The sequence below is a fragment of the Myxine glutinosa genome, chromosome 8 (assembly GCF_964187855.1).
Source record: "Myxine glutinosa chromosome 8, kmMyxGlut1.1, whole genome shotgun sequence".
NCBI lineage: Eukaryota > Metazoa > Chordata > Myxini > Myxiniformes > Myxinidae > Myxine > Myxine glutinosa.
Window position 1 is genome coordinate 21,330,407 of NC_136268.1, and position 22,670 is coordinate 21,353,076.

Below are 22,670 nucleotides of genomic sequence, written 5' to 3' on the forward strand. Positions count from 1 at the left end.
CGGGAGAGTTCTTCTTCTTTCATATACAGCACAAGTCTGCACGGTCGGGTCATTGGCTGAGGGCATGGCCATGCTGCTGATGCAATTCCCTCTGTCGGTTAGAGTAGGAATTGGTAATTTGTTCATGGTGCGACGATAACTCGCATATTCTTCACGTGAAGGACACCGTGGGATCTGGGGGAGACAATGCACAGAGAAGGCAGAGGATACAAGAGCAGAAAGGAGACCACAGACCTGTCTGTAGACTTGAAAGTGATTGACCGATAGACTCATCTTCATCGCGGGAGATTCCAATAACATTGAAGGCCTTTGTTTTCACAACGTCAAGCTGAGGAAGTGAGGCAGGGGGCAGTCCAGAGGGGAAATGAGTACTCTGTCGATGAAGGCCTTGTAGGTAGATAAAAGTTCAGGTGTGCCAATCAAAGACTTTGCACGATTGAGGATGACTGGCTTTGAAGGCCAACTTAGATATAACATGTGGCTTGCCCAAGAAAGATCACAGCTGATGGTGAGGCCGAAAGGTTTGTGCATCTTCTAGTAGTTTGTTTCGGAAGAAGATGGGAGGGTTTGCCATAATGTCTTTTTGGAGAGATAGAGCGAGACATTTTTCAGGATTTTATCAAACCTGCAAGTGTTGACCGAGCAGAAGCATATTGAAAGCACAGAATCAATTTACACGTCCCATGAGAATTTCCGGAGGGGGGAGCAATTGGGTTTGTGCCCAAGAGTTGGAGAACTGTTGCGTTTGTGTGCAATCGTAAAAAAAGACAATACGCATCATCACATTCTAGTTGTACTGGAAATGCATAGAAATAAAGGTACAAAAATACGAAATACGGAACAGTTACTTGTAACGAGCCTTTTTAAATACTGGGTTGATCAATTGAAATAATTAATTAGAACAGTACCACCCACCCCTCCTGCCCCATAACATCCCACAATCCCCCAAACATGATCCCTGAAGCAAAAAGAAAGGAGCAATCCTCAATATAGGAAGGCAGGATCCAGTGATGAACTCCAAGTAACCTAAAGTTCAAAGCAGACTTGTGAAACGATGGAGCACAAAAACTACTGGAAATACTTCATGATCTTCTGCCTCCCCTCACCTCTCTAAGTACATTTACTTATAAATACTAAAACAAAAACATCAGCTTTGGGAAAGCGACGGCACTTATACAATTTACATTTAAACGCTGTACATGTCACCGTCGGGCCTGGATAGAAAAAATAATAACAACAAAAAAAAAAATACGACAAAAACTACCGGGTTAGCTAATTGGGAAGCATAGTTATGTCGATACACGGAGTTGACCGTCGTGCAGCAAATGGCAAACGACGAGGCAAATATAACGAATTGTGCAGGCTTGCTATACACACACAATAATAGCAAAAATCCGAAGAGGTTTCGTGCCTTCGTCTATTTACAAACGTCATTTTGAATGCTCAAGTACGATAAATCGGTGACAGGTGCGAAGGTTACACGTAGCGTTCAAAAACACAAGGGTGGAAATCACGACTGCTCAAAAATACACATCTGTAAAAAAATTCATCTTTCATACCATCATCGGTCATCTTCCCTGTTGTTTTCCAGCGGCAATCCAGAAACTCAATCTGGTACCGAATAAAGGAACGCATATTTATTTATTTACATTGTTAAAAAAAAAAAAACTGTCCCAGTGAGCGAAACGGTTGTTCGGGTAATACTACTCGGGGAATGGACACAATCATGATGGCTGGTCTGTTCACCAGCGAGGAATAGATACAAAGAAAAACTTTTTAAGTCCTGGAAGCTTTAAGCACTGAATATCACATAAAATGGAATATAAAAACATGAATGAGTAACTCAGATTCCGAAGGTGGAAAAAAAGAAATCGAGAACCTCAGATTTGCCAAAAAAAAAAAAAAAAAAGAGTTCAAGGAACGGTTGCCACAAGCAGAGGTGACATCCACAATGCCACCACTTTGGCTATCCAACCCAAGGGCCGAGACCACCTCGACCTCGAAAAAGAGTCCTGGTACCAAAAAGAGCTCCAGCTCAAACACAAGGCTCCTTTTGTGGCCTAAACCTAGACCTGGCATAAACTTGTGTGGTCAGCAACGTGCATTAATTTGATTTTAAAGAAACTAAGCAGGTCCAGCTGGAATGATGGTTTTGTCCAAGTTTGATCCCAGCAATAGCTCAAATCCTATTGTCTTTGCAAACTCCACACTGCCTCCCTAACCCCCAACCCACACTGTCACTGCCACCCAGTCAGTCACCATTCTTTCCATTTCACCAAGTGATCTCTCATGCAACACAACTCGACACTCTTCTACCTGCAAACCATACAACTAGCAGTCCCCTACCCCTATCTGAGGAATTGTTTTCAAGAACATTCAAAAGACACTTGAATCTCATCACACACTTTTAAGATGAGTCAGAACCTGCAAAGGTAATAAGAGTTTGTTGACACGACTCCAACTGGTCATGGCAAACGTCGATCACGTTGGTCATTGACGAAGCAAATGATCTACTCGATGTGACGAGCACATGTGAACCTCGATGGAAGGTCAAACCATTCTATTTTGGTACAACCACTGCTATACCACCGCACTGTTTCCCAGAGCAGTCACCACGCGGACACGTGGCATTGCTGGGATCAAAACGGTTTCTTCAGCCGTTCTCAAGAACTGCCCGTCTTCAAATACCAGGCATGGGGCAGAGGCCTGAAGCTGAGCAGTGCCTGAGCCCTGGGAGGTTTCCATAATTGGCCACGGCTGCTTGAGGGCCGAATCAATGCTCCTGCTGTGCAAAGGGATAGCGCCAGGCAATCCTGCTTCAGCTTTACTCGCAAATTGCTGAGAGTTCTGGTTAAGCTTTGGGTTTATCACGGGAAAGGTTTCTGTTCCCGTATTTATCGAATCCATTACTCCGTTATGTCTGACTGTTTTTGTGCCCTTATTTGGTGACGTCGCTGCTGCTATCGGAATGACAGGCATGCTGCTTACTTCACAGGATAAGGCAGGAGCATGCAGTGGTGTACCGTGAGCAGAGCGGCTGCTGCAAAGCGAAGGAGAACCCTTGACTGAACCTTGCACCAAACAAGTTTCGTGTTCCACACCTTTGGAGGGTGCATTCCTCCCCAATTGCTCCACGCTGTTGTGAGAATCGTTTCCAACTATGCTCTGCCTTTTCGAAAAGCTAAGCACAGGCCTACTGTCTATAACCAAAGTTTCACTTTCACCATTCAAGCCTCCATCAGAACTCTCAATCACATTTTCATAAAGCGAATGCCTCGACGTGCGTCGCTCGGAAATATGATCATCCCCTCGCACTACATTGTCCACACTTATAACTGTACTCCAGTTCTGCAGGAAAGTGTCTGTGACTGGAATCATTTTTGAAGTAGAAGCACCATCTGTGGCAGTAGTTGACCTGTCTACGTTCTCTGCAGGTTTCCTCCACTGTGGGACAAAGTGAGACGATGGCGACACATTCTCATTTGCCAGCAGGTTTGTCAAACCATTTTCCGGGCTTGAAGGAGAACGATGTCCCACAATTTGTTTCTTTCTCTTGCCTCGAGTCACTGCTGATGACTCCACAGAACGAAGAGATGTCGCTGCTGCAGTAGTGCTGATTGCCAAGACTCGACCCTCAGCCTTGGCTGTTGGTGTAACAGCTTTGCTACTCTTTTGTTGCCCATTCACTGTACCATTAAGCTCGACTGGTGGGCTCGTCTCCTGAGGAAGTTGGCCCGAAGGCCTCTGTGGAAATTCTTCAGGCTTTCCTAGAAAAGTACAAAAGAAAAGAAAAATTAGTCGTGGAGGGCATGGTCAAACAGAAGGGTGGAAATCATTTTGATAGATACCCAAACTTACAAAATGGACACAAAGATAGTTGGACAATAAAAACTCCCAGGCCCCAATTCATCAAAACTCGGATAATTTAACCACAGGATAAGAGCTATTCCTCTGGTTAAAATTCGTATCCGAGGGTTAACTAACCGACGGATAAACTACAGTTGTTCAAAGGGTGGATAAGGGTAGGATAGCTAACTGCTGGATAAGGTGTGGATAAACGTTTGGCAGGTACATGGTATCCCACAATGCATTGCACTGTTGTCTGCTGGCAAAACAATAATGGTGGCAGAAGAGTGTCAAAAGAGAAAGAGGAAGGCAAACTTTACACCAAATGCAAGGGATATGTTGTGTCAGGTGACAAGAGTATATCAGGGTCATCAGGAGTAAATTTTCCAACACCGTAACGTATGATGAGAAGAAGAAGCGTGGTTGGTGATTGCCACGACGCCTTCCACACCTTATGAATTTGACAAACCTAGGTACGCCTTAGTAATCATGGGCAAGGCGTTTATCCAGGCCAGAGGAGACTCGGATAAAGTTATCTGGAAAATCAACACCTTATCCAGCGGAAAAGGTTATCCAGGCTTTGAACAACGGACATTATCCATTGGATAAATTTTATCCCGGGATAAGTAACTTATCCACAGGATAGTGCTTATCCGAGCTTTGAGCAACTAGGGGCTGATGTCCGAAGGGTTAGACTACAATAAGCGGTAAAAACACCAGATTGTGTCGAGCCCACCAGTGATTGATAAAAGCAGGGAAGTTCCAGTGTTAAAGATAATGGGGTTAAACAAAGTGTGCTCCCTTACCTGGAGAAGGCAGAGCAAGCTTCAACTTGCGCAGTTCAGACATGGAAGCCTGAAGCTGTTCCACGACCATGTCGTCATCGACCTGAAAGTTCTGTGCGAGCTCATGTTGCAGGAAGTAAACGAGTCCTTCCATCTCCAGTTTCATGAGCCGCTCTAGGTCAAAAAGGGAAAATTTTGTCAATCAACTTCAGGCAAAAATTCCTGGCCAAGAGCCTGTGGAACAACGATTCACGAGTTAGTAGGCAAGGGCAAAATAAAACGTCTTTTTGAATAAATAACCCAGAATCGTAGTACTGCTTCGCACAGTCATACCCTCATGTGTACCTATGTGAACCTATGCACACCTGTAACCGCCAAATAAACGAACAGAGTGACAAAAACGTTCTCACTCCCTAACAACAACCCCCAAATCTGAGATGGATGGGAGTGCCAGATGCAGAAGTTAGGTTGGTGGACGAGATGGGCAAGGGAACAAAAGGAAGAGTTTTGGTTGGTCCTGAGATGTCGGAGAAGTTCATGATACCTTTTTACATTGCTGACGGTGGCTTTTTTGATCGGTGAGTACTCTGTCGTTAATGAACATTAACTCGGCGAACATCACTGCGTTCCATCTGCGTCGTGATCCATGCGGATCTGTTTAGTAAAGGGTAAGGGTCACTCAGTCAGAACATCATGGACAGTGACGTCTGGATCATTGTTTATTAGCTGACCATCATCTGTAAAGAGAGGAGGCTCAATTGTATGGATCGTGGGTGAAGGCAGTATCCGATCAGAAACGCTGGCAATGGAGTGCACAATTCACACATGGGTGTGTTTACAGAGCTTTATGGGTAGGTCAGTGGTGTTGGAAATTCTGAACCGATCAGCCACAGAGTGAACATGGTTAGGCTCAGACCAAAATCGCTTAGGCAGCAGCAAACAGGTGCAAGGGGAGTTGAGATAGAGCTGAATGCCAACATAAGACTCGTGGTCGATGCCCTCAGGAATTACCATTTCAATCTGAACTCCAGGACAAATTGTGGGGCCACCAGCAGGAGCACTACAGCCCCTTATGTACGTCGAATGGCATGAGTGTTCAGAGGTAATTGGTTCACAGTCAAATATTATAACGAGTTGCATAGTTGGACAAAGGCCTATATAATTGGCAATCAATAATGGAGTTCCAGCTGGTACATCCACATCCAATTCGGGGACCACAAGCACGTTCAAAGTTGAGTAAAATTGTTCCTCAATAACAACAGTCGAGTTTCGCTCACGATGTTTAAAGGCATGGCACCGTCAGCCTGAAACACCTGTTGAGTACTTTGCACAATCTTCGTGTCCACACTCCTGTCCAATAACAAGCGTATCATGTTAGTTTCTGAACAACTGTCCAATGTAAGACGAAGGGGATGCTTGTTGAAAAATGCAAACATGAATGGGGACTTGTTCGTATCCACATGCCTCACAGCCAGCCCAGGGCTGGGAGGCTCAGGTTTCACATCAAGGTGGTCTTCTTCACTGTCAGAACAGTCAAATCCCCACATGACGAATACGGGCCATAAATCGATGGTCGGACTCAGGAAGAAACTTGCACTTACTGAAGAAATAATGAAATACTTAAAAATGCTACTGAGAACCTCTTTTCCTTCTATCTTGTTCCCTCAGCCTATCCGCTCTCTTTGTCATTCTCTCTTCCCCCATCCACAACAAATGCCAGCCCATCTCAGCCAGAATTTTACCAATCTCCCCATCAAGCTCATTTGCACACCAATCTCATCCCTCAGTTCATCCATTCTCTTTCTATCCACCCTCTTCATTCCCACAATCCTCCTGACCTAGTTGTTCTTGCAAACCTGGAGCCTCCGTTGTCTTTCTGTCACTGCCACCATCTACAGACCGTAGAGGTAGGCTGGCGTTAAACAAGACAACAGAAACTTTCCTTACAACCTCCTTGAAATCTTTGTCTGCCATTACACTCTACATTCTCTTTGAGGCATTCACACCCACCTGACTCCCCCTCCATGCATCTACCTCTGACTTACCATTGCCGGTCACTGTTCCACCCAGATACACAAACCTATTTCCTCGTTTGATCTCCTCCTTTCCCTTCCAACCTGACATTCATTTATTTTTTCTGCTGCCCAACCCACATCACCTACACCTTCTCCATGCTCATTTTCAGCCCATGTTTCTTAAATGCCTCCTTCCACTCCCCCAGTACTTCCTGCATCTCCCACCAACTCTCCACCCCAACAACCAGATCGTCAGCATACAATAACCTCCCCAGAATATCTTTCATGTCTACCTTCCTACTTACCAGCTCCATCACCATGATAAACAGGAGTGGGTTGCAATCGCTTCTCTGCCTCAAACCGATGTTCACATTGAACTTCTCCGACATCTCAGGACCAACCAAAACTCTTCCTTTTGTTCCCTTGCCCATCTCGTCCACCAACCTAACTTCTGCATCTGGCACTCCCATCCATCTCAGTGTCGCCATCACCATCTCTCTCGGAACAGTGTCGTAGGCCTTCTCCAGATCCACAAATCCCAATTTTTTTTTTTTTTTTTTTTGTATACTGAATCGAGGCTCGTGGAAGAGCTAACATTTATTTCACAAACAAATCAACCAGACAAACAAAATATACAAAAAGAGGGAGCGGAAGACAAGATGGGGAGAGAAGGGGAAGCACACAACCACAACATTTGAGAGAAGGGAGAAGTCTGGGAGGGAGAGGGCTTGGGGAGAGGCGGCGTGGGAAGGGGGAGAGGTATAAAACACAAGGGGACCGAAATTAGCAGGGGTAGAAAAGATCAAGGTTTTGGATGGGGGAGGATAAGAGATGGTGGTGAACAGCTGTTTTAAAGACCTGGAGGGTGGAGTGGGATTTAAGAGAGTGAGGGCGTTTGTTCCAGAGGCGGGAGAAAAGAGGAATGAAGGAGTGAAGGTGGGCAGAAAGTCTTGATTTTGGCAGTTTAACCATAAGAGGGTTGCATGCAGATCTTGTGCGACCTGTAGGAATATTTGGGGGACAGAGCCCAGAGAGAGCTGGGGGGGCAAGGCCAGAGAGGAGTCGGTAGAAGACGGAAAGACCACCAACCTGCCTGCGGTGAGTGAGTGAAAGGCCCTTGGAGTTAGCTTCATCGCGGGAGATTCCAATGATTCTGAACGCTTTGGTTTCAACAGCGTGAAGACGAGCTCGGTGTGAGGCAGGAGCACCAGACCAGAGGGGAGAGCAGTATTCCATAGAGCTGCGGATGAAAGCCTTGTATGTGGTGAGGAGCTCAGGTGTGCCAAGGAAGGACTTCGCACGACGGAGGATGCCCAGTCGGCGACTGGCTTTGGAGGCCAGATTTGAAATGTGGTTTTCCCAGGAAACAACAACAACAACAACAACATGCATTTTAAGGCCATGTTCCCTGCTAGAGCGGGGGTTAGCCTTGCGGTCCCCATGACAATCTTCTCCATTTTGCCCTATTTTCTGCATCTCTCCTTGTTAACCCCCTTGCCCGCATTTCTTCTTCCACCATCTTTAGCCAAGTCTTTCTCGGTCTTCCCCGTCCTCTACTTCCTTCTACATTAACTTCCATCACTCTTCTCAACCAGTCACTTTCATCCTTCCTCAATACATGACCAAACCATCTCAACCTGTTCCTCTTCACAGCATCAATCACAGGCAATATTCCCATCATCTTTCGCAATTCATCATTTGTCTTCCTCTCTCTCAACGATACTCCACACATCCATCGAACCATTCGCATTTCCACCCTTTCCAGCCTTCGTTGCTGCTCTACGTTCATTACCCATGTCTCGCTCCCATAAATCATAACACTTCTCACACATGCAGCATACACCTTTCCCTTCAGCTTCAGCGACACTCTCCTCCTCATCAGCACGCCACTCAGTTCCCGAAACTTCTTCCATGCACATCTCACTCGAGCAACCGTTGCCGAGTCTGATCCACCTTCTCCATTCAGCATGTCTCCGAGGTAGCAAAATGTTTTCACACCTTCCAGCTTCACGCCGTCTCCAAGATCCAACTCAACATTTCCTCCATCTGCAGCTCCCTCTGTGCACACCTTACATTTGAATGTAGCTGCCACACTGGTTAATGACCCTCTCAGACCACTACATTTTTGATGAACCCACTCAGCACACATTGTACATTGAATGGAGTTCACTCCGACACCCTTCCTGCACACAGCACACGGCCACTTCCCAGTTCTTTCCACCTCACCACATGCTTTACCACTTGCCATCACCTTTGTCTTTCCGATATTCACCTTCAGACCTTTTGTCTCCATACATTCCTTCCACTTGTTCATCTTTTCCTTCAGTCCATCCATACTTTCCGCAATCAACACCAGATCATCTGCATACAACAACTCCCACGGTAAACCCTCCTTTACGGTCTGAGCCAGCACCTCCATCACAGCTACAAATAGTAGTGGACTTAGTACCGACCCCTGATGCACTCCCACCTTCACCTCAAACTCACCACTGTTCCTGTCCTTCGTCCTTACAGCTGTGCGTGCTCTTTTGTACATTGCCATCACGATTCTGATCAACCATTCCTCCACTCCTAACTTCCTCAATGCCCATGTCAATACTTTGCGTGGAACCCTATCGAATGCTTTCTCCAGATCAACAAACCCCAAAAACAACTTCTTCCTCTTATCCATGTACTTCTCCTGCAACTGCCTCACAATGAATAGCGCATCTGTCGTTCCTCTTCCTGGCATAAATCCAAACTGCATTTCGTCGATCTTCACTTTCTTCCTTATCCTCCTCTCCAACACCCTTTCCATTACCTTCATTCCATGCTCCAATAACTTTATCGCTCGGTACGAGCCACACTCCAGAGGGTCACCTTTCCCCTTGTATAGAGGGACGAGGGTACTCAGTTCCCAATCCACTGGAATGCGGCCTTCTTTCACCACCAGATTACAGATCTCTGTCATTCTCTTCACGCCCCAACTTCCTGCTGCCTTCAACATATCTCCCACAACTCCCGTCGGCCCTCCCGCTTTTCCACTCTTCATTGCTTTTATCGCTTCCTCAACTTCCTTCTCAGTTATCTTCTCTGCCGGTCCTAAAACTGGGTTACTCTCTATGTTGCCATCCCATTCATTCTCTGTATTCAACAGCATTTCCATATATCTTTTCCATCTTCCTTTAATTCCATCTGGGTCGACAACGATTTGTCCCACTTCATCCTTCAAGCAACTCACCCCCATCACATCACACCTCTCTTACGCTTTGTGCTTTGCAATCCTGAATACTGCTTTCTGACCCTCTTCCGAATCCAAGCGTTCTCCGAACATTTTCCTACATGCCTCCTGCGCCTTTGCTACCTCTTTCTTTGCAGCCTTCCTGGCTGCCTTATAACTTTCATGCTCTGCTGTTTCTGCTCCCGTACCCTTCGCCTTCTGCCACTCTTTGAACTTCTTCCTCTTCTCGTCAATCCTCTTTCCAACCTCAACATCCCACCACAATGTTTCCGAGTGCCTCGGTGGTCCTTTTGTCCATCCACATACCTCACCAACGGCTCCCAACAGACTAGCTTTCATTGACATCCAACCACTTTCAAGCTCAACCCACATCATCCTCTACCCTACTCAGCCTCTCTTTTAATGCCTCCCTTACTGTCACCTCTTTCAACCTCCACACCTTCATTCTCGGTTGGTACTTCACCCGCCGAGCTCTCCTCGCACCTTTCACCCTTATGTCGCAGACAACCAAGTGGTGCTGTGAAACAGCCTCCTCCCCCGGGATCACCTTTGTGTCCCGGAGGTGCCCCCTATCTCGCCGACGCACCATCAGGTGGATTTTTCCCAGGAAAGATCATGGCAAATAGTGAGACCCAAAAGCTTGAGTGACAGAACTTCTTGGAGAGGATTATTCAGAAAGTGGATGGGAGGGTTGTCCAGTCGGTCTTTTCGGAGAGACATCGTAAGAGTGTGAGATTTATCAGGATTGAAAGACATGTTCCATTTGTTTGCCCAGTCTGTGATTTTGTCCAGGTCTGCAGAGAGTGAGGAGGCCGCAGACTGCCGATCTGAGGGATGAGGAATGGAGCCACAGAGAGTAGAGTCGTCAGCAAAGAGATAGAGAGGATTTTCAAGAGAGTCAGAGAGATCATTGATGAAGACCAGAAAAAGCACAGGGCCCAGAACACTACCTTGAGGAACTCCAGCCTGAACAGGAAGAGGAGATGAGAGAAACCCATTCAGGGCCACACGTTGACTACGACCAGAGAGGAAGTCCGCCAGCCATGCGTGGAGATTTCCATGGATACCAAAGGAGGAGCGTTTGGTGAGCAGAGCAGGGTGCCAGACCGTATCGAAGGCACGTGAAATGTCAAGGGAGACGGCTCTAATTTCCTGTTTGGCGTTGAGGACCTCCATCCATTGTTGAGAAAGCAGAAGCAGCATGTCCAGAGTAGAGTGACCAGGTCTGAAAACAAATTGATGATCAGAGATCAAGCCATTGGAGAAGAGGAAAGATTTCATATCTGAAGCAATGATGGATTCCATGACTTTGCTGATAATTGGGAGAAGGCTGATTGGTCTGTAGTTGCTAGGATCTGTTTTTGCACCTTTTTTGTGCAAAGCGGTGATGTTGGCTGATTTCCAAGCAGATGGCAGATGACCTTGAGCAAAAGAGAGGGTGAAGAGAACAGAAAGAGGGAGTGAAAGAGCAGAAGAACATGATTTTAGGACCTGTGGGCTGATGCCGTCAGGACCAGTTGCAGAATCAGAGTCGAGGGTTGACAGAAACTTTTCCACCTTGTCAGGAGGAAAGGACACAGAGTCCAGGAGCAGCTGGGTACGACTGGGTATGGTGGGTACAGAGAGGGATGGGTTTGGGACACAAGATTTAGAGGCAAACACAGAGTTGAGGCATTCAGCTTTTTCACGTGCGGAGTCAGCCGTTAAGCCGTTTGAGGTGAGGGAGGGGATGGAGGGGGAACAAACACCAGTAACAAATTTGACCAGACGCCACCAGGATTTGGAAGAGGGAGACAGATAAGAGAGTTCGGTCTTGAGAACGGTGAGATATTGTTTCCTGGCTCTCCTGAGGGTGGACACACACTTGTTTCGGGCTTTGTGAAAGGAAATGAGATTTCCTTCCATTGGATTTGCTTTCCAGGAGACGAAAGCAAGTTGTTTCAGGGCAACAGCCTCACCACAAGATTCCGTGTACCATGGACGGGAGGAAGGGTATGACAACTGAAGACGAGATGGGATAAATCTGTGCATGAGAGAGAGCAATTTACTTTGAAAGAATTCCCAGGATGAGTTGATGTCAGAGGCGTTAGAGATGGGAGACTAGTCCAGATGATTGATGGCTGCTTGAAGACCGTGCCAGTTGGCCTGAGTGAAATGCCAGACTCGTCGACGCTGAGGAGGCTCTCTGAGAATGGTCAGAGAGATGTCCACTTTGACAAGCACATGATCAGATGAGCCGATTGGAGCAGAAAAAGAGCAGCAGACATTTTCAGGGAAGTTAGTCATAACCAAGTCCAGAAGAGAAGATGCTCCGTTGACTGAGATCCGGGTCGGGAAATTGACAGATTGTGTCAGTCCCAGTGAGTCGCAGAAGTCCTTTGCTGAAGAGCCATGGCTGGTGAGAGAGGTACCCACACCCAGCCAACTCACATGGTGACAATTGAAATCACCACATATGAGGAAGAGAGAGTTGGGATGGGTAGATAGAAGTTGGTCCATATTATCAGACAGCGAGATGTAGATGGAGTCATCACTGTTTGGTGGACGGTACAACACACATATGTACAAAAGGTGGGAGCGAAGGGGAAGCCGCAGCCAAAGGTATTCCTGGGGGTGAGGTGGAGAGAGGGCAGGGGAGGGCGAGTGAGGAAGAGAGTTTTTTATAAAGATAGCAACCCCACCTCCAGGACGAGGCTCAGGTCTATCATACCGGAGGAGGGAGTAACCTGGGAGAGATACCAAGGCATCAGAGACATCATGAAGGAGGAAAGTTTCTGTTAAGCAGATCACATCTGGTTTGTCAGAAGCAACCTGTATGGAGAGATCAGTCAAGTTTGAGCGAAGGCCCCAGATGTTTGAGGTCTATACCGTTAATGAAGAGGCAGGGGGAGCATCGGGTACAGAACAGGGGGGCGGAGGGGTAGGGTAAGATGTGGAAGAGGAGGAAGAGGTAGGGAGAGCTGTTGAAGGTGTGTCAGAGATTTCAGAATAGCTTGGAGAAAAGGAAGAATGGGGCAGACAAAAGGTTTGATGGAGATTGGGTGAGGCACAGTGAGGTGTTATTTGAGGAGGGGGAAGAGCCAGGCAGAAGGTTGGGGGAGATGAAGGTGGAAGGGGGAAGAAGCAGGGAGGATGCTTTGAGGAGGAGGGTGAGAGGGGAGTCTAGGAGGGGAGGAGCGAGGGAGAGTCTCGGAGGGGAGGGGAATGGGGGGAGTTTAGGAGGGAGGGGAGGGAAGGGGCAAGGGGGGAGATTTGAAAGGGATGGGTGATGGGGAGGATTTGGAGGGGAGGGGTGATGGGGAAGTTTTGGAGGGGAGGGGGGATGGGGATGATTTGGAGGGGAGGGGTGAGATTGGATTTTGAAAAGTGTACGATTCATGGGAAACGAACATTTTTTGCAAAATGAGTTTGAGACCTTCGAGTCAAAAATACGTTTGAGGACGCTGAAGGAGGGGTGGAGTTCTGGAGAGTTTAGGGAATGTAGAAAAGATGACAATGACATTTCACCTTGCACCTCCAACCTCTTTTCAAACAGCTGCCCCAGCATGAACATTCCTTGTCATTCCCTTATCGTTTCTAAACCCGTTCTGCTCTTCTCCGATCTCCTTCTCCCCACTATTCCTTGCCCTCCTGTTCAGAACCCTCTCCAGCACCTGCATGACATGACTAAGGAGTGTAATGCCCCTGTACTTCCCCGTTCCCTTTCCATATCGGCACAATTAACCCTTTCCTCCACTCATCCGAAATGGAACCATCTCTCATACATACAACAACCTCTTCGCCCACCAGACTCCGACTTCTCCCGCTGCAATTATTATCTTTGCACACACCTCATCAATCCCTGGCGCCCTTCCCTTTTCACCCTCTTTAATGGCATCTGCACTTAAACCGTTGCTTAATGAGCTAGCTGATGAAATTCCGGGTGGATAAATTTAAGCCATATTAACACCACCTCATTTTCTTAGGTAGGGGTCAGTTCTCCGTTGATGATTGAGAGCTCTCCATGATGGGTTATGGGCCCATGCTTCTGCAGCAGAGTATCCTCCACAAAGGTCAAAAACCTTTAGAAAACATCCTCTGGGTGGTAATCAGGCGAACGCTTGATTAAATCCAAGACTATGAAATGGGTCCAAGACTTGATTAAATCCAAGATCACACGGCAGCAGGAACATGCCCTCCGTCATCAGCAAGGCCCCAAATGATCAACTGCTAGGTTTTATTTGCCATGTGAAGCCATCGATGAGAAAATATGAAACGTTTGTGTCGAGGTAAAGAAAATACTGAAGATTTTGTCGCCAGTTCTCGAAAGATGTAATTGTTTTGCGCTTCATTAGACTCCATTGTTTAGGGGCCGAATGTGCCGCCATCTTCGGAGTGTGAAGTTCTCCGGCAGTTCAGAGAAAGTAGAAATAATCCATCTCATCGATCGAAGGACACAGGTTCAGATAACGGTGCCACCACTCCAACAGGGAGAAGGATCAGCCGGTAACACCTGCGAGGTTTGGAAGCACTAACCCAAGTTTATTTAAGGAGCGGTATATACACGACTAAGTCAGTCGGGAATGCAGAAGCAGGAAACAATGTCAACAGTGACACCTAGCTGCAGTCACCACAACTAACATACATAATGTCATGGAATAAGGTTAACAAACCATACACCCACGTTTTTGCAGATGGAAACTAGACAGCTCATAGAACACCTTACCCCATGTCGTGCTCAAGTATATAACTTAAATGAAACAAAATAACGATTTTAAAAGTCATATTTAAAATCTTAGCACCGTCAATGCAGTCTTATACACCACCTTACATCACATGTCAGAGTAATGCAATACCGGAGGTTTTGTTAATTAATAAGAAGGTGATTTGTGTTCTACAGTGTTCAAGTATAAAATTAAATTGAAATAAAATAAAGATTGTGACACTCATAGAAAAAAACAAGTACAAAAAGTTTTAATTAAAACAAAAGCCGCGTCGATGTTACACAATGCCTAGATGCAGCTGTGCCTATAACGTCGATGTTATAGGCACAGGACATTCCGATTGATTCGATTACTTGATGTTATTTTTGTGCAAAGTGAAAATATATCTCGGCAATTTCCCGTGTGTGGCGACGAATTTTTAATATATCTCGGCATTTTCCCGTCTGTTATTTCAGGCGGTGTATGATTGACCATGCCGCGATTTAAAAAATATATATCTCGGCAATTTCCCGTGTGTGGCGACACGTGAACGAAGCTATGCTCCTCTCTCCACATTATTGTGACGACGTATAAATTAAATATTTCATCGTGACGATTGTCATCAAATGGACGAATTTTAAATATATCTCGGCATTTTCCCGTCTGTTATTTCAGGCGGTGTATGACTGACCATGCCGCGATTTAAAAAATATATATCTCGGCAATTTCCCGTATGTGGCGACACGTGAACGAAGCTATGCTCCTCTCTCCACATTATTGTGACGACGTATAAATTAAATATTTCATCGTGACGATTGTCATCAAATGGACGAATTTTTAATACTAGGGCATGCCCGTACGTGGGTGCAATGCCCGTACGTGGGTACGTGGGTACGTGGGTGCGAGTACGGTGACAATCCCCCCCCTCTATTTACATGAAATGGTTTGGTCCATGAAATGTTTTGGTCCATTCGCAACGCCAAAGCGAACGGCGAACGCTTTACATGAAATGGTTTGGTCCATGAAATGTTTTGGTCCATTCGCAACGCCAAAGCGAACGGCGAACGGCTTGCGAGTACAGTGACAATCCCCCCCCTCTATTTACATGAAATGGTTTTAATTAGTTTTAAAACATAGTTTAACGCCAACATAGCGGCAACATAGTTTGCCAACGTGAAATAAATGAATACGCTCTCAAATGTGCCGTCCGAGGCAGAGTGTGTTCGCCACGTTCGGCACACGCGATAACTCGCTGCTCTCTGATTGGTTGAATCGTTTTTTGGACATAGCTCGGTAAGTACTTGTCCGATTAATATGAAACCTTGAAAAGGCACATCCTCGGGTCCCCAGCAATATACCTGGCAAGTTTAAAGTATATCGGACCCGTGGTTGTCGAGAAACAGCGGTCACAGACAAACATACACACATACACACATACACACAGAGATTACTGGCATTATAGATAGATATCTCGGCATTTTCCCGTCTGTTATTTCGGGCGGTGTATGACTGACCATGCCGCGATTTAAACAAAATATATATCTCGGCATTTTCCCGTCTGTTACTTCGGGCTGTGTATGACTGACCATGCCGCGATAAAAAAAAAAAAAATCTCAATGGACTTGAAGTTACAGGCCTTTGAGAATTCATTTCGTTCTATAAAGGGCAACTTTCATCGGACTTTCTTCCCGTTTTTTTTCAACCGAGTCTAAAACTATGTTAGCGACTGTGAAAAATGAAATGGTATATCGAATTTGATTTGAAATAAAACTGTGTGAGAGAGGAAGACACCACGGGCCTACAAAACAGGCCTCAAAGCTATGCGAGTTAATAAAATGGTGGATATTTGTTTATATGAAGCCTCTCCCACAATGGGTGGAGCTATGGTTCCCAGAATGGGTGGAGCTTTGAGGTTTTGTCTTCTCTGCAAGAACAAGAAGAAGAAGAAGAAGAAGAACAACAACAACAACAGCAGAGGGCACTCTATGACCAGCGTCTTGCGACGTGGCTAATTGATTCTGGAAGTTTACCGCCATTGACACAGTGGCTATTACACCACATGATACAACATGTACATTAGTTATCCGTGCCTGTTGTTTTTGACCTTTATGAAGTCCTTAAAAACTACATTTCCTGTTGGGAATAATTTTCAATTTTGTTTGACTGCCGGGCAGGAAGACAGCAAAATAAGTATGTCGCTCCTCTCTCCGCATGCGCAATCAGGACGAATTCAGAGCCAAAGTACTGCTTAACTACTGGTTTGTTTTCCGATTTTTGTTCCGATCCGTGTTCAAAATACAACATTCAATTTAAGTCAAGTTGTTCCTCGATCATAAACTGACGCTTCGCGACAGGACAGACAGACAGACGTGAACCAAATGCTTAACCCCGCTCTTCGCTACGAGTGATAACAACAAAACAGGTGTATGACAGGATAGCCTAAGCTCATTATAAAGCCCCAAAGTGATGAGGTTGCATGGGAGAGGAAGACAATAATCACTTTTGTGCAGTTTGAGGGTTGTGTAGCTCATGGAAGTAAGCGCTCTCTCTCCCTCCAGCATGTAAATGTCCCACAGGCGAAGAGTGAGGGTAAAAGGTGTCTGTTGAACAGAGCAGCACAACCAAAATGAAACAGTCACACTTAACAGATGTAAATTTAGCGATCCAAAGAGAGAACATCCAATAACTGCAGACGAAAAACTTTGTTGGATAGATGCTCAGGACTTCTTACCCGGTCCAGGAAACACTGAAAAAACCATTTCATGGTGTACAGGTTGGTGTATATCTCCTGGCTGTCCTCCAAAAAAAAGACGAAATTTACAAGTTCAGGAGAAGCGAGAAGAAAACTATTGTTCTTGGGTATGCTTCACGTGATACCAAATGGAGGACAAACAAGAGCAAGTCTCCTGGTGGTAAAGGATGCCACATTCCTTACAACAATCTCAATCCATGAGCCTCGAACCTCGTGTTTTTATATCTTACTATAATTCACCAAATGTCTGTCCGTCTGATCGAAGGTACCGCAAAAACGGCTCAACCGATCGAAACGATATTTTGCGTGGGTAATCCTGGGATCTCCAGGAGTAAAATAGGCTATTTAGTTTTCCCAATATCAGCTTTGGTCTCCAGTATTCTCAGGTTTGGACTCCCACATAACATTCACGTTCGCATAACGTCCATTGTGACGATGTTCTCATTGTGACGATGTATGTGTTCACGGTAGTGTTTGACGTGAAGGTGTGAACGTAATTTCTTAATGTTTTTCGTTTCGTAATCCTTTAATGAACGTTTAATGTTTAATGAAAGTTTAATGTTTAATGAACGTTTAATGCCCTTCGATATCCGGGGCCGCACGCGCGCTACACTGGATGGTCCAGCGTGTACCTTGCCCTTCGCCGTCAGGCTCGGGTAAACCGCTGAGCCCCATCCGTGATGGGGACTGGGGCTTGAGACAGTGTCCTTCAATAAAAGTATAACAACCGTTACGCCTAGGTCCCCCGTCGGTGAAGTGATGTGAGTTGACAAAGTGGAAGACGCAAGGCGGCCATCTTGGATTTTGACGTGGCGACCCAATTTTCAATAGCGTTCTTCCTTATGCCTAGATACACCCACACACCAGATTAGAAGTTGGCACTTCGCTAATCTTTCAAGATATTCCGCTCACAAGGTTCAGACAAACATGGTGGCGGCCATCTTGGATTTTGACGTGGCGACCCAATTTTCAATAGCGTTCTTACTTATGCCTAGATACACTCACACATCAGATTAGAAGTTGGAACTTCGCTTATATTTCAAGATATTCCGCTCAACGTTCAGACATACATGGCGGCGGCCATCTTGGATTTTGACGTGGGTTGCACACACACACCAAATTCGAATGCGGTCCTTCGCTTAAGCACGCATGTACGCACCCACGCCCGCACGGACAGACACACGGACGGAGGGGAAAACCATAGTCCCTCTTTCGCTCCGCGGTGCGACGGGGGACAATAAACGCTGTCTCCATCGATCTTGCCAGGCCGTAACACCTATCGGCTCAAAATCCTTTTAACTGTTGATTTGGTACAGTTACACGTATCGGGAATTTGGTACACGTATCGGGAGTACATACGACATTGCGATTGTGAACACGATTATCGATCACGGTTCACGATCACGATCACGATCATCACGATCATAGTGTATCGATCACGATTTGAAACACGATGGAATAATATTTACGGATATGAACAGTAATGTGGCTTTTATTGAACTTCCAAAGATACAGTTTAGATTTTGATGATTTGCCTGTGATATGATTCAACGGATGTTTATATGAATCGTTTAAAATAAAAAAAACCTTCAATTTCTGATATTTTGCCTTTTCATTTGGGCTTCCCAATTGGAGCCCCACCCCTCGGGCGGGTACCGTTGCTAGTATTTTTAATAAACAAACCAATCACTCATGGTGAACACGAATTGATGCATAAAAGCAACAACAACAGCACAGATGAGAAAAGCCTATGCATCCACCAGGTGTTTCTTTAGCTTGGGCAGCAACTTCTTCATAATGTTGTCGTGGTGCTCTTGGAAGCGCATCAGCTTGGGAAACCCGGGAACAAAGAAACCTGCCCGGCGGCACATGGAGGAAGACAAAGTAAGCCCCTGAGAGGGGAGGAGGGTTAAAACTCTACAATCAGCAGCTGCACAGCTGTTCAAAAAACATCATCAACCAACTTTAATAAATTAAAACGTTAGAAGACCTTTTTTCTCTCACCTGTGGAACCAACTTCCTCAGTCTGTTCAATCCCATTCTTCCCTTCAGGGCTTCAAGACAGCTGTTCACCGTCACCTCAGGTCATCCCCCATCCACAACCATGATCTTTTATATCCCCATTAACTCTCAACATGCTCACCCTTCCTTTCTAGGTTATTGTTACCTCCGCCACCGAATATGAACGGACGGTATGTATTGACACCTGTTTGTTTGTCTGTGAGCACGATATCTCAAAAGGTTATGGACACATTCGGACGAAACTTGGTGGACAGGTTGGGTGCATGACCAGAATGAATTGATTCGCTTTAGGTGAAGATCCGAATGCGGATACGAATAGGACAATTTTTTAATTTTTCGAAGCGATTCGTCCTCGTTGAGACATGGGGTCCAAAACGATTTATAGCACGATATCTCAAAGTTAACGATTCGGATAAAACTTGGTCGATGAGTTGGATAAGTGACGAGAACAAGCCGATTTGATTTTGGTTCAGGTCCGAATGCAGATCCAGCCTATCAGTGGATACAAAACATCAACTGTTCAGCCTGGTGGAGGTATGCGCTCTACCGAGTGGCGTTCTTTTTTATGTTGAAGGCTCTAGGCATGGACTATATAACCCTCATCGAGGCCAGCCCTTAAATAAAAGAGAAGAAAAGTGTATGACGAAAGGTGTATGATGTTTGTTTGCGAGAAAGAGATTGAAGCGGGGCCCGTGAGCTGTAGTTTGAGTGAGACAGAAAGTAAGACCAGCAATCTTGACACGGAGCGTGCAAGATGGTTCCGAGCACCACTTTAACGCTCCGAAGTCCAAACGGTAGTACTACCCTGGGTGGTTCCTGTCTACAACCTACTACCTCAACTCCAGTTGCATCTGCGCCTCTTCTCTCACTTTTTATTACTTGCAAAATCGAAGATTTTTCAAGTATATTGGTCGGTTGCGTTTGTGGTTCTGTCTGTCTGTCTGTCACCGGCCTACAGGTCACGAAACTTCACCAAGTTGTATAGGTCGTCCCAATTGAGAAGCCTATTTTTGGGGGGGTCAAAAGGTTAACATAGGCGAAAGGTCACCAACTTTGCCAAATTTCTAAAATCCTCAATTTTCATCCGATTGACTTGAAATTTGAAGAGGACATGCATATCTGGTCACTGAATTCAACCACAAATTATATTTTAGGTGAACATTGGCCAAAAGGTCAACATGGGCCGAATTTCTAAAATCACCAATTTTCATTTGATTGACTTGAAATTCTAAGAGGATTTACATATATGGTCACTGAATTCAACCACCAACTATTTTTGAGGTCAACATAGACCAAAAGGTCAACATAGACAAAGTTTTAAAAATCCTCAATTTTCATCCGATTGACTTGAAAATTAAACAGCATTTGCACATTGAGTCACTGAATAGGGAAACCAACTGTCTGAGGTCAAAAGGTCAAAGGTCAACTCAAGGTCAACCTTCCAAAATCATAATTTTCATCTCAAAATTCGTCACTTTTCTTCCTGTTGACCCAAGCTTTGATCAAGATTGTCAATTTTAATCTTGATGAAATGGACAATTTGCTGCATCAATGGAATTGTTTTTCTTGGGGGTGAGGGGCGGATTTTGCAAGTATCGTGCTCCGCATTACGTCTTCTTGTTTATTACTTGCGAAAATCGAAGATTTTTCAAGTACATGTATATTGGTTGGTCTTGTGCGTTATTACTTCCACCACCAAAGGTGGATGGAGGTTATGTTTTCACCCATGTCTGTTTTCACCCATGCGTCCATAAGGGAAAGGGTGCCCGGAGGGCGTGAATGGTGTTGGTGTCCTGTTTTCTGAGGAGTTTGTAGACAGTGTGGTGAGTGTGACTAGAGTGAGTGATAGGTTGATGATGGTGAAAATGATGATTGGAAAGCTCTTGGTGAACGTCATCTCGGGATATGCTCCGCAGGTTGGTCGAAGCGATGAAGAGAAGGACAGGTTCTGGTGTGCGATAGAGAAGCTGATGGAAAACGTGAAAGATGAGGAAGTTGTTGTGGTGGGAGGAGACCTGAATGGACATGTGGGAAGGAGTATGGATGGTTTTGAGGGAGTTCATGGGGGTTACGGATATGGTGTGAGAAATGGAGAAGGTGAAAGGATTTTGGAGTTTGCTGATGGAGCTGATTTGTTGATTTGTAATACTCAGTTCCAGAAAGAGGATAATAAGCTTGTTACATACACGTCAGGTGGGTCGACGACAACCGTTGACTACCTGATGGTGCGTAGGCGAGATAGGGGGCACCTCCGGGACACAAAGGTGATCCCGGGGGAGGAGGCTGTTTCACAGCACCACTTGGTTGTCTGCGACATAAGGGTGAAAGGTGCGAGGAGAGCTCGGTGGGTGAAGTACCAACCGAGAATGAAGGTGTGGAGGTTGAAAGAGGTGACAGTAAGGGAGGCATTAAAAGAGAGGCTGAGTAGGGTAGAGGATGATGTGGTTGAGCTTGAAAGTGGTTGGATGTCAATGAAAGCTAGTCTGTTGGGAGCCGTTGGTGAGGTATGTGGATGGACAAAAGGACCACCGAGGCACTCGGAAACATGGTGGTGGGATGATGAAGTTGGAAAGAGGATTGACGAGAAGAGGAAGAAGTTCAAGGAGTGGCAGAAGGCGAAGGGTACGGGAGCAGAAACAGCAGAGCATGAAAGTTATAAGGCAGCCAAGAAGGCTGCAAAGAAAGAGGTAGCAAAGCGCAGGAGGCATGTAGGAAAATGTTCGGAGAACGCTTGGATTCGGAAGAGGGTCAGAAAGCAGTATTGAAGATTGCAAAGCACATAGCGAAAGAGAGGTGTGATGTGATGGGGGTGAGTTGCTTGAAGGATGAAGTGGGACAAATCGTTGTCGACCCAGATGGAATTAAAGGAAGATGGAAAAGATATATGGAAATGCTGTTGAATACAGAGAATGAATGGGATGGCAACATAGAGAGTAACCCAGTTTTAGGACCAGCAGAGAAGATAACTGAGAAGGAAGTTGAGGAAGCGATAAAAGCAATGAAGAGTGGAAAAGCGGGAGGGCCGACGGGAGTTGTGGGAGATATGTTGAAGGCAGAAGGAAGTTGGGGTGTGAACAGAATGACAGAGATCTGTAATCTGGTGGTGAAAGAAGGCCGCATTCCAGTGGCTTGGGAACTGAGTACCCTCGTCCCTCTATACAAGGGGAAAGGTGACCCTCTGGAGTGTGGCTCGTACCGAGCGCTAAAGTTATTGGAGCATGGAATGAAGGTATTGGAAAGGGTGTTGGAGAGGAGGATAAGGAAGAAAGTGAAGATCGACGAAATGCAGTTTGGATTTATGCCAGGAAGAAGAACGACAGATGCGCTTTTCATTGTGAGGCAGTTGCA

The 22,670-nt window shown here is 45.8% G+C and overlaps 1 protein-coding gene across 1 annotated transcript in view; it reads right to left on the minus strand.

Moving 5' to 3' along the window:
• Window positions 1-781: 781 nt before the first annotated feature.
• Window positions 782-22,670, minus strand: part of LOC137417909 (uncharacterized) — a 41,261-nt gene continuing 19,372 nt past the window's right edge. Inside the window, exons 4-8 of the mRNA XM_078783937.1 lie at window positions 19,061-19,155; window positions 17,280-17,345; window positions 17,049-17,148; window positions 4,653-4,805; window positions 782-3,767 (exon numbers count right to left, since the gene is read on the minus strand). Of these exons, the coding sequence (XP_078640063.1) occupies window positions 2,581-3,767; window positions 4,653-4,805; window positions 17,049-17,148; window positions 17,280-17,345; window positions 19,061-19,155 (1,601 nt within the window). The 3' untranslated portion in view covers window positions 782-2,580. The remainder of the gene's footprint in view (window positions 3,768-4,652; window positions 4,806-17,048; window positions 17,149-17,279; window positions 17,346-19,060; window positions 19,156-22,670) is intronic.